Below are 18,609 nucleotides of genomic sequence, written 5' to 3'. Positions count from 1 at the left end.
TTCCTATATGATTTTTTGGGGGGATTAACAAGTTTGGGGGGAAAAAAGTTCTAAAAATTTGTCTAAGACCCCGTAGCAAGAGAGTTGGAACTAGATTATCTTCAAGGTCCACTTGCAACCCAAACCATTAAAGCATTAAAGTAATAAAACTAGATATGAAAAAATATGGAAGGCAAAGCCCAGACTGATGTGAGTACTGTCAGTGTTGAGTTTTGCTAAAGTGAGGGCAATGAATGTGTGACTAGTATGTCTTAATGGTCAGGAGCATGACCAATGGCAGAAGAATTTACATTGCAGGTAGAAGACTCAAGTAAAATATATCAAATCATGCTTTTTCAATGTGCATCATCTTTTTAAGTGAGTCAAATTATGAATTAGCTAGAGGAAAAAAAGCAAATAGAATATTTTATGATGCTATATGTGGGAGAGTTTATTAATAAATCTTAAAGCAGTGTACCTTCTTGCTTCCAACATGCAATTTTGAAGTTGCCAGCAGTACTACTGGCAGTGAACTGGAACCCTAAATTAAAGAAACATTTTTCAAATCAGTTAAAACAATCACCTGATCTTAAACATTACTTAAGGAAGTAAATTTTATGCTCAGGATTAGACCCAGAGTAGTTGCCAGAGCTTTATTTTAAAATAACTAAAATAAGTGAAAAAAATTCATATTGTGAAAAAAAAATAAGATAGGGACATAAATAACCCAAATTTAGAAGAATGAACAGGATGAAACTCTGTCATCCAAGCCAGGAACATGTCACACTGGACATTTAAAAAGTAGAAAGCTTTCTTCTCCCATCTGTACAAGGCTTTCTTAAAATTATTTCCATATTCACATATTTTAAAAATTGTACTTGCTAAAAGTTAATGTTCTTGTTACTATTTTTTTCTACCTGTCAGCTATAGTGTCAGAAACTATATGGATTTGTCTTTTTGTATAAGAAAATAAATATTCCAAATGGTCTTCAGGAAGATTGCTCAGATTAACATTAACACTAAATGTTCTTTTGAACATTTTAATGAAGTTTAAAATAAATCTTGCATTTCCAATAAGTTGCCAAGTACTGCAGGGAAGAAAAAGTCCAAAAGCAAGTGTAAGATTAAAATTGTTGCTGAAGCTAGTGCATGTTAGTAATTAAAAAAGACAGTTGGTTGCCTTTTTCATTTCCCTTTTTTTGAGCTTAAGAACCCACTCCTGCTGTGCAGAATTAGAAGTCCATCCTGCTGCCTCTTTTGTCATCAGTACTTTTACATGCACATAAAGACACAGATTTAACTCTTTGAGGCTTTGGAGGAGCACACAAAGCTACAGGGCCCCAGATGTACCAAGATGAAGTGCCTTGTAGGCAATAATATCTTTATATCCTTGTCATATAAAGCTAAGTCTGTTTTAGGCAATCAAGTAAGCTAAGTGATTTATGTGCTGACCTCCATTTATTATCTGTAACCTTTCTGGTTTATTTTTTGGGGGGGGTTTATATGCATTTAGTATTTTTTTTTATCTTGAATGTAGATCTCTCCATAGAGGACAAACCTCAAAGACTGATGACAAATGCAGTTTCTCGTAAAGCCCTTCTCACTTCAACTCTCCTGACTAAAATATGTTGAATTAATTTTCTGTTTTCCTAATTATTTTTTTCAATTCCATCCCCAAAGAGATACAAAGACAAAGAAAAATTACTTTCTGCTGCGTTATTTAAGTGTGTAAGTGCTATTGAACAGTGGCAAACAAAGTGGTCTGAGGAAGTGTGTGTAAAAAAATAGGATTAATAGTGGTAGGCTTTTAAAAGATCAAAACTTGACAAGACAAAATTGGTTATTTGACAGTTACAGAATTGGCAATTAAAAAGAACACAGTAAGTATCCCATTTCTGAAGACAGGAACATGCATTGCTGTTTGATTAAAGGTGGCTTGTAGGCTTTATACTTCATTCAGCCCTTGCCACTTTGTATAGAAAGGTCCACAAAAGAAATAGCTGTCCACTGAAGTTTGAAGGGTGAGACAAGAAGATGGAAGAAAAATTGTTTACAGTGAAACAAGAGGTCAGTAGAAGCTTAGTGGTTCTGCTGTGAAACAAAAAGAAGTTAAATATCAGGAACAAATTGCCAGTCAAGGTCTTTCTTACCAAGCTGTAAATAATTCTTCTTTCTATAAAGGTGGTAATTGCTTGCTTATAGCATAGAATTATTCTGGTTGTTTTATGCTGTGATGGGCCATCACAAGCTTTATCTGTTTTGCTTTTTGCCTTTCTCTCTGCTGTGAATTTACTAGTATGCTGAGCTGTGGATTATATTGTCCAAAGGAGCCCATTTGGATGTTCCAGTGTTATGCTTTATTTCTTCATTAGTTCTAAACAATCTTTCTTCTTCTTCTCCTCCATTCCTGTAGATATAGTAGACATCCACTGCAATATCTTTTTTTTCCAGCCACCTAAACCTAGCCCAGAGACCGTGCCATCATCACTCACTGTAGGGGTGTGCAGTCACCTCTCCCTCAGGTGAGCTGAGGTGTGACACCTCCACCTGGCCTGCCCTGCCTGGCCCTCCTGAGCAGCCTGGAGTTCTCCACCCCAGAACTCCAGTCCTGGGACTTAAATCTAGTGGGAAAAACCACAAACCAAGAACAAAATAGTTCTGCCTATCTCAGAGATAGTTCTATGCTTGAGAGCTCATTAAGGTAGAAATTATTTTCTTTCTCAATTATGTTTCCTTAGGAAATGATTGGAAAATCACTGAGCAAAGAGACTTAAGGACATCTTCACTGCAACTTAACAGAAAAAAAAAAGATAAAAAACCCCAACAATACCCTTTCCTATGTGTGCTTGCATTTTTCTGAAGAAATTTTCCTTTTTTTGGTGAGACAGGGATAGCCAAATTTCCCTTCATGAGCAGTTGCAGGAAGGCATACTGGTAAAATGGAACTGTTATTTTTCTGATGTAACATCCTCCGTGTTCTTCATTTTCTGTCTTTATAAATTCCAGAAAATTTTATTAGTGACTAATGAATGCTGTGAGCACCCATGATGCTGGTCTTAATCATTAAATATTTCAAGTTCAGATCTCTGTTACAGGGACATAACAGGCCCTTCAGTGACAATTTACATATTAGTAGGAATTTTAACTTTTTTTTTAATCACAGATGAAAGAAATCTCACTAATGAAACAAATCAGTGTCTCTTGTGCCTCTTGTTTATTTGGTTTGTAGAAGATGAAAAGTTGAAAAAATTAAACATTTCTAAAGCATTCTTCAGATTATTTTTTTTCAGAGATTATTATTAAAAAAATCTGAATTATTTTCCCTCTCCTGATGCCTTGAGAGGTTACCTAGAATGGAGGTTAGACAGTGTTAAAGGACTAAGGCAGATTTTTATTAAAAAGTCTTCAAAGGATACACCTTGGGCAGTACAAGAGCCTGGCCATGGCTCCACCCAAGACAGACCCAAGGTGGACTCAAGAGGGACTCCAGGTCATGAGTTTTCACACTTTTATAAGTTTTGGTTCATTTACATCTTGGGGCCCATTGTCCAATTACAGCTTCAAGTTATGAAGTCCCATCCTCGCAAATTGCTCTCCTCCATTCTCCACTGTTTGTGCTTTTTGGGCCCAAAGCTGCAATGGTGTCCTTGGTTCTCAGGCTGGAAAAGGATTGTTTTGTCTGACTAAGCTGTGAAGAGAACTTGCTGACATTTCATATGAAGCTCAGAGTCACCCACTAAGGCAGTGCAGAACCTGGAAAATATGAAAGCTAAAATTTAAGGCATCACTCCAAGTCAGTCATTCATAAAATGTTCCTATTTTATTCTGGATGGGATTTTCAAGTATAACTTCAAGTGAAATTCAGAGAAGAGTAGTTTCCAGCTCTGAGGTACCCCAAAAGAATCAGCTGAAAAAACTCAGTACTACACAGTACTCTGGTAATTTCCTTCTCTTCCTTTTGAGTTGTATTTTGTGTTGGTTTTTTGATCTTTTTTTTATATCCTAGCAATCAATAATAACTTCAAATTCCTTCAAGTCTCAGCTTGTAAAAAGAAGTAGCAGTAATTTTAATTAACTTTTTAAAAGAAAGATCTGCATGAATCTTGCTTTTTTATATAGGGTATAACTGAGCCATTGAATTGCTAGCTGTCAGGGTGCTCTTTGTAATTTTCAGGAAGGAACTAAAAGTAAAATGCCTTAGGTTAATTCCAAGTCAAAGGGAATTTCAAAAGTCTAGATTTTTCTTGAAACAAAGTTGCTGAGATTTTACCACTCATTGCCAGAAATCATTCTAATACTGTAATGCAGCATTCCATTTGCTGTATATATTTCCCCATGACTTTTAGGGAATGCAGTGACATAAAAATGTTGGCATTAAATAACTGAAAAATCGTATTTACACTAATTATACTATTTAAATAAAGATGACCTGCAAAGTCAGATTATATAGAACAATAAATGTACAGGAGACTAAAGTGCTTATTGTCCCTGTTTTGAGAGGACCTGCAATGGAATTTATAGAAGTCTATTTTCTATTTTAAAGGAATTAGACCCAAGACTTTTCTGGGTTATCCAGGGATAAAAGAGATCTCCTTGGTTTAAGCTGGCATTGCCCTGCAGGAGACCTGAAGGATGACTTGCACAGGTCCTGGTGGTATTCTTCTCTGTAATAGGCAGCCTACAGCTGCACATCCAGGGAGAGCCCAAGTTTTGGAATTACTACAAAGGTAGAATGAGACATGCTGCAACAGCAGGCAGAGTACTGCCTCTCTTCTAAAGCAAGCCTTTTGTGTTGGGGGCAGTTTGTCAGATAGATTTAGTCCCCGAGGGACTGCTTTGAACAGCAGGGAAAAGTTGTTCCATCCAGTTTCACAGCTCCTTCAAGAAACTCTCTCTTTTTTGCTACAGAGGCTTGGCTTGACTGTTTACAGCCCATCAAACATTTTCCTTCCTGCTCGTGTATCCTTTTGAGCAGCCCCTTAATCCTTCTGATTTGATAGTTTTCACAACAGAGATTAAAGCAGCACTGATTGATAGAAAGCTAATCCTGGGCAATGGTTACTTTTCCATCCCTGAATTTGGGATGCTGTCTTCAGGTCTTAGGGATCACCTGCTGCTGTTGGTAAATCAGTGCAGGCTGTGCTTCAGAGCTCACATCCCATCTGCATAGAGCTTGGTGTTGTGCTGAACAGACTGTGTGTCTGATTCTTGGAATTACCTGTGACAGCAAGATCATTTTGGCAGATGGCTGCTGTGGCATGTGTATAGGTATATTTGAAGGATGTTGGTGTCATTCTATTTCCTGATGATCATACCTTTGCATATGAAAAAGCCTTTCCCTTTGCCTGTTTTGGTTTGTTGGGGTTTTTTTTGGTTTTTGGGGGGTTTTTAATATGCAAATATATGAATTGTAAAGTCATTCCTTGGTTGTTCTTTCTTTTTTTATTTCCTTTAATCTAAGATAACTTCTGCATACCAAGCATGTCCTTTGGCAAGTAAATGAATGTACAAAGAGGAAATGTAAAAGGTTTGCCATATTTCCTTTTTCATCAGCTCCTAAAATTTCCTCCTACAGACTATTTTATTTCATTTTGTTTCTTATAAGGCTGCATTCCCTTGAGATATTGTTTAAGCAGCAACTCATGTCTGTCCTCACTTGCGTGTGCCCTGGGCAAACAGATGCGATTGCTGAATAACAGGCATCAGAACTCTGAGTGTCAGTGTTTGGTTTTCAGGCTTTCAGCAAGATTGCAAAGGGAACACAAAGCTCCACTGGGAAACTGAGCATCAGTATTTCATTTAGTGGTGCAGTTAGATTATGAAGCACTGTGTATGAAAAGATTTTTTTTTTTTTCTGAAAACTCACTGATGTGGAAAGGGAATTCTGAATTTTCTTTAATACCAAGTCCAATGTATAGAAGCGGTTTTAAATTACAGGCAAATTTTCAAATTTGAATTTCAGATCAAGTTCTTTTTTTTTCTTCAATTTTATAAAAAGTACTTTGGTAAAGGAGGTGAGATAAATAAGAAAGTTGCCTTTTCCAGGAAGCTCCTCTCTTATGAGGTTGGTCAGTCATGAAGTTTTCTCATGGTTAAGAGAGGAAGGCAAGCTTTTATGTACAGAAAAAGGTTTTGTACTAATGTTAATGAGCTGAATTTCAGTTTAACACAATAGGCATTTCAGACAAAAACAATGTATCTGAAAGGAAGTTTTAATCTCAGCAAGACCAACCACTGAAGGAGTGCACGAGGCAGGTGCATTATTATCCCTTGTTCAGTGAGTATTTACTGAATAGTGACATTACTGTCAGGTATGAATAGGTCTGTGCCATGAGAATTCTTTCAACACAACATTGATTATATGTCAAATAGGTGTAGATAGAAGATAACAAGTGGCATTACACTGAATAGTGTAACAGTGGCTATTGCTATGGGTGCCTTGAGGAATATTACATTCATCCTTTTTTAACCATAGTTTGCCTAATTTAATCTTTTAAACCTCTGGGATTTCTTATGCTCATTCCACTGGGTATGAAATTTCATAAACTACTTCTGGGACATAGATTATATTTTTACCTAGACTCTCTCTGTCTCTTCTCTCACCTCTAGCCTGGAATTCCTGTTATTAGGAATTCATATGCAGATATCAGCATATAATTGTTATAGAAATTATTTTACATCACTTCCAATAAGATAGGAAATGTATCTTTTTTTTTTTCAAAGATACAAAACCTATCATGTCTCTTCCTTTGTGCTTAGCTTTCTGGGCTTAAAATCCATACACAGGTCTTTTTAATTCTCCCATGAAAGCAATAATGATACTTCAAAGAGGATTACAGGAAAAAAGAGAACATATTTCCATAGGGAACATGTAGCTTCTGAGTTTGTTTCTGTGAGCAAACTGTACTCCCTGACACAAAGGTAGAAATTATCCCTGTGCGATCACTCACATATTACACAGTAACTCAGATTATAATTTCCTCACATTCTTCTTCATTCACTTCTTTAAGTACAAAAATATTTTGAGTTAGTGGGTATCAAAATTTGAAGAGTTTTCTAAAAATCTGAACATGATATAGTGCAATTGACAACTTTTTGAGAACAGCAATCACTGTGGATGCAACATGAAGTTATAAAATTGCTTTATGGTAGGCAGAGTAGAAATAGTTGGTATTAATGCCAAGGGAATGCAAAGTAGGGTTTTTTTTTTTTCTAAAAGTGATGTTTCTTGCTCTGAGCTTGATACACACAGATGTGTGTGAGAACCAACTAGAGTGTGTATTGGGTTTATGTGGCATGGTTTGGTGGCAGGGGAGTTATAGGGTGGCTTCCACAGGGGTCGATTTAGATTGGAGTTAAGGAAGAATCTTTTACAATGAGGGTGTTAAAACAGTGGGAAAGGCTGCCCTGAGAGGTATTGGAAGCCCCATGGAAATATTCTGGGTGAGGCTCACCAGGGCTCTGAGCATCCTCATATAGTTGAAAATACCCCTGCTCATTGCACAAGGGTTGGACTAGATGGTCTCCAAAGCTCTCTTCCAACTCAAGCCATTTCATGATTTTATGAAAGAGTGGGAGGAAGATGTTTTACAAGCTGAATTTATGTCTTATTATCCTAATCTGATTTGACTGATAATGAATTAAACTAATTTTCCCTTGCCAAGTCTGTTTTACCCAAGATGGTAACTGGTGAATGATCTCTCCCTGTCCTTGCCTTCATCCATGAGCCTTTTGTTTCATCTTCTCCCCCACAGCCAGATGAGGATGGCACCTGGCATCCAGAAAGGGTCACCCCATCACAGTGTGCATGAACAAGACATATTTTTTTCAGAATTAAATTAAGTATGAAGCTTGTTTGTTTGTTATTAGTGTGTGTTGGTTTTGTTCTGACTGAATCTGAAGAGAACCTGGGAAGACCATTTTCAGATGGTAGCAGTTCTGTTTAAACTGAACTTGTCCTGCTTCACCTGCCTCCTGTCAGCAGGGTTCATACAAAAGCAGGTGTTGTTGGCATCTTTGGGTGTGTCACACAAATGCCATTCAAAATGGCATTTGTTCATACAAAAGCAGGTGTTGTTGGCATCTTTGGGTGTGTCACACAAATGCCATTCAGAAGCCTTTTGTACACACAGTTGCTGCAAAAGCTCCTGTGGGGGTAAAACAGCCATGGCAAGCCTGGTTTCCACAATAAGTGTCCCTTCCATTTAATTTTTGTTTTCATTAAAATACAACTTTGTGTCTTGAGAAGGAGTTAGCATTTATTATGAACAATAAACTGACAGTCAGTTCTTTTTTGTGGCGATCTGATGTGTTGTTTTTGATGGTGTCATTTCCAAGGTTGCCTGTGGTACTATGCAATGTTCTTCAGCACATTTTTTAGCTTTGGGTAGTGTAACTAATGTGGCTGGACTGCATGTTTGAGCAAAGCCTTCAGCTTTCTGAGCTGCTTGAGCTCTGCTTCCAAGTCTATTCCTGAATTTTATGTATATGTGAGACCTTAGGTTGTTTTATGAACTGCTTTCTGAAGAAGTATCTCTCAGCCACATGTTTGTGTCACATTTAGTGTATCATTGAGACCAATGAAAAAACATATCCAAAACTTCTGGGTATGAGAGTGACTTTGATGTGGTCAGCAGTGAAGTACTTGCACTGTCCTGTGTCAGCAATTTATAAAGTGTTTGATAAGTAATCTTGACCAAAGAGCCATAAAAGCAATTCCAGGGTATCAACCTGGGACTGGATGGAGTACTTTGGAGTGACAGTCAGTGAAGAGACATTTTTGATCTCTACAGAAACCTAAGTAGGAGCATATGAATTTCCTGCAGTGTTTAAGATCTGTCTGATATAGTGACTTACTGACAAGAGTGAATTCTGTCTTCTGAGAGTATATCTAAGCCCCGAGTTCCTACTTAAGTTTAAAGAGTCTGATTCTAGATGGGAAGGATGGTGGGTTTTTTGTTTGTTTTTCAGTTTAATTTCATATATATTTGCTCTATTACCTCCATTACTCTATGCTCACCTCTGTTACTGCCAAGTATGCTTAAAGTTTTAAAGTATGTATTTCACTTTTCTTACCTTCTTGCCTTTTGATTTTAGAGCTGGTTTTCTTATCCAGATCTAGATGAAAACACTTACATGACTTGACCAGTATGAATTCTGAATTAAAATATTTTAATTTTTATTATGATAGTAGAATTATTTCTCTTTTACTGTAATGAAGGGAAGATAGAAGGAACAAGTGAATTTCTTTTAGTTGGTGGATTTGACAAACTCAGTGATTCAAATTAATTGGGTTTTTAAAATGTCAAACTGAAAAACATGAACAGAAGTTAGTTTTCACCCCAAGTAACCTGTCTCCTAAAAAAATGTTAAGATACAAGTTTATCTCATGTCAGAATCTGCTGGTGATATCATTTTGTTCAGTGATATTGCCATTTTAACCTGATACTGTATTAACTGTGGGAGTACATGCATCTTGCTAGTAAATCCAAAAAAATACCAAATAATTATTTTCAGAATGTAAATCTTATTCAGAGACTCCTTGATGCAGGAGTTCTGTTCAATTTTGCTTTTGAATTCTGGCTGCAGCAAAACATGGTTAGACTGCCACAGAGAGACCAATCAATATGATAGTTAAAGTCGCTATTTTAAAGGATATTGTTAAAAATTAATTCTTTTTTCGGGCTCTGAACTTTTGCCAGTTATTTGCTTATTTCAAGACAGCATAAATTATTAAAGCACCTAAAATAAATCATGCAGAACATGATTCTGGTTTGGTTCAGCTTATTGAGGAAAAGAAAATAAAGCTATGGAACTTCTTAGAGCTGAAGACTAATGAGGATAGACCATTCTGTCCAATTCCTCCCCAGTGAAGCTCTCCAGTAGAGCAGCAGTTGGAATGCTTGAACACCTCAGAGGGCAGGGTAGCAACAGCAAGGCAACATTTTAATTCATTTAATGAATTTTACCCATTTTAATTCAGCTGTTGAGTTTGTGGTGCTGACACAGTACAGGTTTAAAGGTGGAAGCCCTGGTGTTGTGGCCAGAATTGGTGTGAGCTGCCGCGCTGCTGTGTCGAATGCACTTCCCTCCCGTCCGAGCGGGGGGGAAGGCGGCCGTGGCTAGCTCGGAGCACAGCAGCAGCTGGCAGCGAGGGGCACTACCCGGATCCGTCAGGGACGTCTGAGCAGCGCCTTCGGCAGAAAGCAACAGTATCGAGAGGAGCGGCAAAGCGGAGAAGCCAGAGAGAAAAGAGGGTCTTAACTCGCCTGGTGTAGCCCAGTAATTTTAATGTATCATTGACTCCACGGTGTCCAGGCGGGAAAAGACGAGGACAAAAGGGGGAGAAGCAGTATATAAAGGGGTGTACAAGAACCAATCGGGGGAAACTGAGGAGGCAAATTCAACATGACTGACAGGGGTGGCAACAAGTGATACACGAACAAAGGAGGGGCTGGGGGCACCTGCCCAATCACCCCCTGTGGAAAGGAGAAGTTTCTGGAAGGATGGGGGGGTTTCAGGAGATGAACGGGGCTCTGGAGGAGGGGAAAGGGGCAGTTGCCAGGGGAACGGGGGTGGAGACAAGGGCTTGGCAGCGAGCCCAGACAGGGAGGACACCATTCGAGGGAAAGGGGGAACCAGGACTGAACCATCGAACTGGGTATAGGGGTGTAACTGGGGGAAGCATCACAAAAGGAGAGAACAATACAAAACAGGGGAGATAACTCAATTGGGAACCGAACACACACCACAATAGTGAGCAGGCTGAGGATTTGGGGTTTGAGGGCCAGAAGGGAAAGCCCATGGAGGGAGGCGGTGGCATCACCTTCCCCACCACCTGCAGCTGGTGACAGCTCCTCTCTGCAGCCACCCTGCTCCTGAGCCTGACAGCTCCTTCTCTTGCTGTGCCAGCCCTCTGGGCAGCAGCTCTTCAGGGCTGCCTGAGCCTCTGCTGCATTCAGAGGGGACTCCATTTCCACAGGGAGAGGCCACAAGTCATAGCCTTGGCCTTTTGGCTTCTCACTGAGTGTTTAGACATGTGAGGTGCCCCTCACACTGAGCAGCTTGCAGCTAAAACTTCAGCAGTGAGATAAAACCAGCTTTCCTCACAGCAGTTTAAACCCAGCTCGTGTTAATGAGTAAACCAGCCAACACTTGGTGAATTCTGTTTTGTTGTGACAGGAGCAGCCAACACCAATTGTTCCAGTGACTTTGATAACACTTGACTGCAGGACAGCAGCTTTCTCTCTGGGGTGACTTCACTGGCATCTCCTGCTTAAAGCCTAGGAAGTCAGAAGACCCTGAGGCCACACTAGCATGACCTGGATTTCCCCTGAAAATCAAGATGAAGTGTACTTTTCCCCAAGTGCCTGCCCGTCCTGGCCCTTCCTCAGTAGGGAGGATTTGACCCAAGCAGTGCAGAAGGGCTGGAGCTTTTCCCACTTTGCCTCTTGCATAATGCTCACCAATTAACCTGTCCTCTGATTTTCTGTCCAGTTAATTGCATTGGATCTTGCATGCTCATAGAGAAGAGCACCCAAAATAGTATAAAATGAAATCTAATTACCTATAGAACAATAAAAACTCCTTCTAAAAGGAGTCCTAAAACCATAATAGTTATTGTTCTGCTTGATCCAGTTGTAATGATGTGTTCCATATGAGGCCTCTAGTTTTTTGCTTTTTGTTTTTGGTTGTTCACTTTTAAAAAGATTTTATATTTATTTAAATTAATTGAGATTCAAGTTATGAAACTGGTGTACCAATTCTTTTTCTAAAGACATCAACAATGTTACCAACAAAAACTTTAAATTTCAGGATTTTTTTTTTTAAAAAAAAGAAGATTGCAAAAATCATTTGTAACAGAAGAAATTAGGATAATGTTTCTAATAGAAATAATTTCTTTTAAGTATAAAATGCCTTCAATTTTTGTTTTAAAATGATCTGAAAGAGGATTGTATATGTTCATGTATTTAGGGAAGGATAAATGAATATATGAGTATCATAGGTTCTGAAACATGAGATACCTTATTGTTACATGTTGGTGTACTGTGAAACAAATATTTCTTTATGTACAAATAAATTTCTTCTAGAAAAGGTCATTTATAATAAACAGATATCAGATAGTTTTCACTGTTGGTTGGTAAAAGAAGAAAAAAACCCTGTCCTTTTGTCTTTCATAAGAATTTTTTTCCTCCAGACCCAGAGACAGTTGTGTGTTTCAGCCTTTCCAGCTGTGTATTGTAAAAGGAAATCAGTATTAATTTGAAGTACTGGAATGTCAGCAGAACTAAGAGAGGTAAATGCTCTGCAAACTATGCAACAGGACTTTAGGACCTTGCATGGGTAACTAAGTGGAAGTAAATATTCCTGTAGAGGAAGATACTCTTTGTGCTGTTACTGTTTGACCTCTGGAAAGAGAGAAGAAAAATTAGACATACTGAAAGTAACAGCATAATTATTTTTCTGCGGAAATTTTGCCTAAAGATTGACAGGGTGAGTGTGCTGACAGCATGAGCAGGTGGAGTGGGATCAGACACTCACTGCAGTACAGGGGTTGGGACGTGCCTATCTGGTGGGAGCAGACCTCCTCCTAAAACCCAGGAATCTCTGCTGGTTTGTAAGGGGCCTTATGGTTCTGCCTTCAGAAAATGGTGTGTATGATTCTGTGCACATTTATGCTGTTTCCCTCCTACTCACTCTAATCTCAAATACAGATTTCAAAGGCAGATAGCTGAGCCCATTCTTAGACATCTCAGTAGAGGTGGCTGATTTTCTGACACATAGAACACTTGCAACTCCTACTTGAAAAATGTGCTTTGTTTGCCTTGTTGGATTGGCTTGCCTGAAAGAGAGTGCAGGCTATGTTAGTAAAATACATATTTATACTTTACATCGCACAGTAAAAGTTCTTCATTTCTGTGGCTACAAGGAATTTTTCTTCATTAGTGTAACCTCAGACTAACACAATGTTTCTTTCTGTTTAGGGTTTCCCTCCTAGACATAATGACAAGAAAAGTAGACAGTAAAAGTAATAATATCCATTAAATTCACTGCTATCAGAATAGGATATATTTCTCTAGACAAGGATCAAATCCTAAATGAAGCTATAAATGCAGAAAGATTTGTTTCTTTAAACATTTTTTTCATTATTTTATATATTTCTTCATATTTTCATTGCATGTAAAGGAAAGCAGGAGTTTTCTCAGTCTTCAAAAAACATATCCAAGAAGTCCACAAATTCCTTCCAAACACATGAAATTAGCTAATAATTAAACACAAATTAATTGCTAGAGGTCTCAAAAAGTTTATTATTTCGCTATGATCAACGGAGAAATATAAGACCTTGTGCTATGGGCAAAATGTCAGATCTGTGAATAAATATCTGAACACTAGAGACAAGTATATGTTCAAATTGTTGTGTTAGTGCTCTTAAAAAGTTATTATTCCAAAGGTGAGGCAGCCCAATGGAAATGAAATCAAGAAGCCCACACTGCATTTGCAATTACTGTCAGCAAGAGATTGCTGCATCCTTAGATGCACCATGAAGCCTCTTGTAATCGGAATATAGCCTAAATTGAAGGCTCTTTTGCCTGTTTATAAAAATAATATTTTCTGAAAACAGGACCCAACTTGCTAAAGAAAGCTTTTTTTAGTCTTCTGTTAGATGAAAGTTGCATTTGAGTATGAAGCTTGGTTACATCTTTATTCTGGGATTTATAGAATTTTAAACCCCAACAATGACAGATGCAGCTTACACACATTGCTTTCTGTAGGGCAAAGTTATACTTCAGCCTTCCATTCATCAGCACTTGATTCTCTTCTAGAGGACTAGCTCTTACCCTTTTTTATCTTGAAAAATGTGTTGGGAAACCAGAAATGCCTTAATTATATTCATAAGCTTATCTTCACAATGGAAAGGACCTTTTTATCGTTCTTTTTAATCAAGTCATTAGCATGAAACTCAGAGATGTAATCATACCAGACTGGAATTGGGGTCATGCCATAGGCTAGCTGAATAGGAGGCTTCTTGGCATGGTGATGTATAGCTATTTCACAACAATGCTTTTAACTCAGTAAGTCTGCCCTTTAATTATATTTTAAATCTCATTTGAGAAGTTTTTATCATTATGTAAATTGTTCAGTGAATGGTCTCATTCTAAAGACTCAATAAAAGTTTTGCTTATGGCTTGGGAGAGAAAATTACTTAAAAGCTTGATGGCGGAATGGGGAGCATCAAAGAAGGAAAAAAAAAACCAAAAAGCAAAAACAAATCCAACAATCATTTTTTAAAAGAACTGTGACATTTAAAAGAGAGAACTTCTGAGGGACCACAAATGCTTCACTGGTTTGTTCCATCATTAATCTAAATCATAGCATCTTCAGATACAAATGTTCTCCTTGACAAAAGGATACATTTCTTTCTGCTCCAATGGTAACAACCAGCTCACAAGGAGAGACTGCTGTAAAGCCTAGTGCAAACTGCCTTCTGTTGCCAAAACCAAAAAGAAACTGATCAATTGCACCTTGCACTGAATCTATCACTCAGGTGCTTAAAATGCATTTGATTTGTTGTGCCCTTAATTCAACATCTCCAGAACTGTAACACTACCAAAACTATTCCTCTGTCTAGCAGACAGGAGGCCAAGCTGTGTTGCTGAGAGTGGTGCCATGAGTATGGATTTCTGTGCCTCCAAAGGCTGCTGGAGTGTGCCAGGGCACGGAAAAAATGTCTCAAGCTCTCTAAACATTCACATAGAGTTTATGCTTTAGGCAGAATCAGAAATTTAGAGGAGTTTAGATGTAATTAAATGAAATCAAGTGGGATAATTAAGTTGAAATCCAATTGCTAAACTGCTAAGATGTGCTTTACAGAGCTGCAAATAGAGGAGAACTAGGGTCCTTTAATTTCTTTAAATTATTGCATAATGAATTTTTTCTACCTTGTATAAAAGATAAATGTTTTGTCATCTGCACTGCATTGGTTTCCACGTTTTCCATAACTAACCTATAGTCCAAGAAATAGAACAAACTCCTTCTTTCTAGGGCTTCCTTTTGCTTCCAGACTATCAATCCCTCTCTGGTGTATTGCCAGAATAATGGCAGGTTTTGACATGTGTCATGTTCTTTATATGTCATGTCTATATATTGCAGGTGGGATATGAAGGACATTGACACTGATTAATTGTTTCTGCTAAGGTACCTCAAACTACATTCAATTCTTGCAGGACTGGCTGTGCTGGGTGGAAGCTGACAGAGCTTTGAGTGCATTGGATTTCACAGCAACAGCTCAGCTCTGCTTAGCAGGGCTCTGTGTAAAATAAAACCTGTGGAGCCACAGGTGAATTTCCTCTGCCTACCAAAGGAATTAGGGCAGTGAGGATCTGTGTTTCTATGGAGAATGGGAGCAGGACTTCCAAGGGGGAGCAACTGAATTGGCCAAGTGAGAAATACACCCATCCCCTAGATTTTTGGCAGCATTGGGTGTGCTCACTATACCACTTTAGTGTACTTTTCTGAAATCATATGTGGTGGTTGCAAGAGCTCAGGACAAAAGTGAAACAGCCAGAGAAAATTTCCTCACCCTGTTTTGCCCAACAAGATTTTTTTTTCCTCAAGGCAAAATGCATTTCATCTCTCTATCACCCCAGTTCTGTATCTTAGTTGCACACTTATTCTACATAATAAAAAAATTTTTTAAATGTGTAGAAACCTCTAATACATGTTCAGTTCAGTTTTTACAAACAAATATTATGGTGCCTTTTGTCATCTAACTGAATAGTTCATCTTAATAAAGGAGGACTTCACTCAGCACCTAATGGAGCTGCAGTTCTTTCCAGGCAGTTCAGCTCACTCTAAGAAGTATCTTGTGATCAAAAAGATGCTTTTCATTTTGCTCTCTGCTCTTTTTAAGAGCAGATAGCCAATCTTTTTTCAGCACAGTCTCAGTAATAACAACTACAGCAAAAATGCAGCATACAGTCCAACTGTAACTCAGAGGAATTGTATCAGGATTGATTTTTTTTATCCTCTGTAGTCTTTTCATGTGTTTGAGCACACTGGAAAATATGAAAGTGAAATAAATAATATATGTTTAGTCTATATGCTATGCTTCTTGGTATGACATGTAATGGCAGCATGCTTTTGCAAATACTTTAGCAGTTTTTGAGATTAATAGCTCTTCCTGCTTTACTGTTGTCAAGAAAAAGAATTGTGTTTTTAAACATGGATTTATTTATTTCAGAAAAGAAATAAAAGGTATATAGATCTTTTTCTTATATGTTCTCTGCTTCTCTTGGGATCTGTAAGTGTCACAAAGAAAGGTTCTGAAATGCACCAACCTAAATGGAGAAAATATCATTGTTGTTGTCTTGCTTCTCTGTTGGTGTAGGCTTCCTGCATAGCTGCAGTAAACTGCTTTTGGGAGCATTAGAAGCAGTGCAGTATACACAAGTAATTTGGAATAAGGAAAACTCAGTCTTGAATATTAAGCTTTTGATAAGAATACTTCACTTTTCATGTTCATTGCCCACTTAGCCATCCAGATGTTTTGTGATACTATGTGGTATTCTGAAATAAAAACGGGATGGGCTTTGCTTTTATTTTCAGAATGATGTATGTGTCTGGAGAAAGAAATAAAATGTGTAGAATTATAAGACACATTTTCTAAACACAAGAAAAACGTGGAAAGGTTTTTTTCCTTCAGTTTGTCTTGTGTATTGCTATGAGTGTATGTGTGGTAAAACACCAAGAGGGCATAGATTTGACAGTTTCCTACTGGGAATAGTTATTCAACATGTTCCATGGCACATGTTCTTGCCAAAGAAAAGGAACAAGTTTGTAAGTTTGGTGATTCCATCACTACCCTGAAAACTAAGAACTTTGAGCAACAGGTAGTGCATGTAATTCTTTTGTCCAATAATAGATTTATTGTTTATTAAATGTAGGAGGACCTTAGAACTACACAGACATTACCAGTTAACTTTTTTTCTGTGAACTTTATCCTTTCTTACATCTTGTTTCAGCTGTTTACATCAGTATTATTATACTTAACCTAGTTTAAATAATATCTCCAAATACATACATGGAAGGAAAGAAATTTGGTAATAGGGTATTCTTCATTCAAGTAAGAAAAAATGAAACATCACAGCTGGAACTTGAAGGTAGCAACATTCAGACTTGAAATAAAATTCAAATTTTCAAGTAAGGATATTCATGCCTGGAATATAGTACATTTTTATGTACCTTAATAATGCCATTTTTAAAAATATAAATTGCCCCAACAACAATAAATAAATACAATATTTATACCTATGATGTACATCAAACTCATTCCTAAGTATTTTGCTGCTTAAATGACAATAGATAAGTAAAATGGTTGGAGAAGGATTCTTACTCTGTACCAAAGATGTTGCTGGCCCACATTAAAACTTCCCCAAATATTGTGCTAGTAATTGCTGTGAAAGGTATCCAGTTAAGGACATTTGGAACAGCAGTAGGTGAACAAGGGCAATCTACTCATGATTCAGTGCAGCTAACAGGGCACTTAAAATATCAAATAAAACAAATTCAATTAAGAACACACCAAGTAGACAGATTGTGTGGTCCCCTCTTTCAAAGTCATTCTTCTGAAGAAAATTGTAACAAATTTCCATTGGGGACTCTCTGTGATGCTCAGTTAGTGCTGGGTCTTGTTCTCAAATTCCATAAATCATTTCCCCTTCTCCACTTTATCTCTAGCATTCCCATTTCAGGCAGCAAGAAACCACCACCAGAAATCTTAGTGCTCCAGCATCCCAGGAGAAAATGTGGAGCTTTATTCACTATTCATTATTTCTTTGTGTCTTTGTGTGCTTCTTTGTTTGAAAGTAAAAGTACTTTAGTGCAAATGTGGCTGCATATAAAGTACGTGTACGCTCATTCATGGACGTGTTGGAATTATTGTTATTATTATTTTTATTCCATTTAATGACCTTGATTCAACCACTGTTCTCTGCAAATGAATCTGACCTTGTGGAGCTGCAGCATGCAAACGTCTTGGGGAAGGGCAGCCAGCATACAAAGGCTGCATTGAGTGTGTGGGCAGGCAGGAATGCTGGTACCAGGCAGCTCTCTAAAGAATGTTCTTTTGGCAGAAACAGCCATGCTAAAAATGAGGGGGAAAAAATGAATTCGAAATTTGGAGCTGGCCTGCAGTTACGAGGCGATAAGAAAAGTTGGCTGTTCAACACGAGCTGCCAGTTGCATATTCTAGGTCCTTGCTATTCTCAGGCCCTCCTACAGCCGTGGCCCCAACCAGTGTTTTGATACAGCACAAAGTGGCTGTTTATTGCTATTGACTGCTGGGGCCTGGGCTCCAAAATGCCTTCTGTCAACAGAATGTAAGTGAACTTGGCATTTTAAAGCCTGGCTGCTGCAGACTCCTAGATTCCTTGGGATTGCCATGCAGCAGGACCAGTGTTGCAGTCCCCAGCTCAAACTGAAAATGTTGCACAGGAAGACTTATCACGTGCAGGTCAGATTTACCTGGGACCCTGAGGGTTTTGTGGTTCTTTGCTTTTCCTGCATCAGCACAGTTAATATATCTTGTCCTTGCTTTGTTGGCTTTCAAAGGCTGCACCTTTGGCTTTCTAA

The 18,609-nt window shown here is 38.1% G+C and overlaps 1 protein-coding gene across 8 annotated transcripts in view; it reads left to right on the top strand.

The window, feature by feature from the left end:
- The window catches only part of DMD (dystrophin), a 971,087-nt gene that overhangs the window by 756,157 nt on the left and 196,321 nt on the right, over positions 1–18,609 (top strand). For 2 of the 8 annotated variants that reach the window (XM_050969748.1, XM_018913507.3), the window contains exon 1: positions 18,446–18,490. The exons of the other annotated variants lie outside the window; for them this stretch is intronic. In XM_050969748.1, the coding sequence (XP_050825705.1) occupies positions 18,461–18,490 (30 nt within the window). In that variant the 5' untranslated portion in view covers positions 18,446–18,460. Of the gene's footprint in view, positions 1–18,445; positions 18,491–18,609 lie in introns of those variants that run through there. 8 annotated transcript variants of the gene reach the window in all.

Source organism: Serinus canaria, chromosome 1 (assembly GCF_022539315.1).
Source record: "Serinus canaria isolate serCan28SL12 chromosome 1, serCan2020, whole genome shotgun sequence".
Classification (NCBI taxonomy): domain Eukaryota; kingdom Metazoa; phylum Chordata; class Aves; order Passeriformes; family Fringillidae; genus Serinus; species Serinus canaria.
This window is presented reverse-complemented; position numbering and strand designations above follow the sequence as displayed.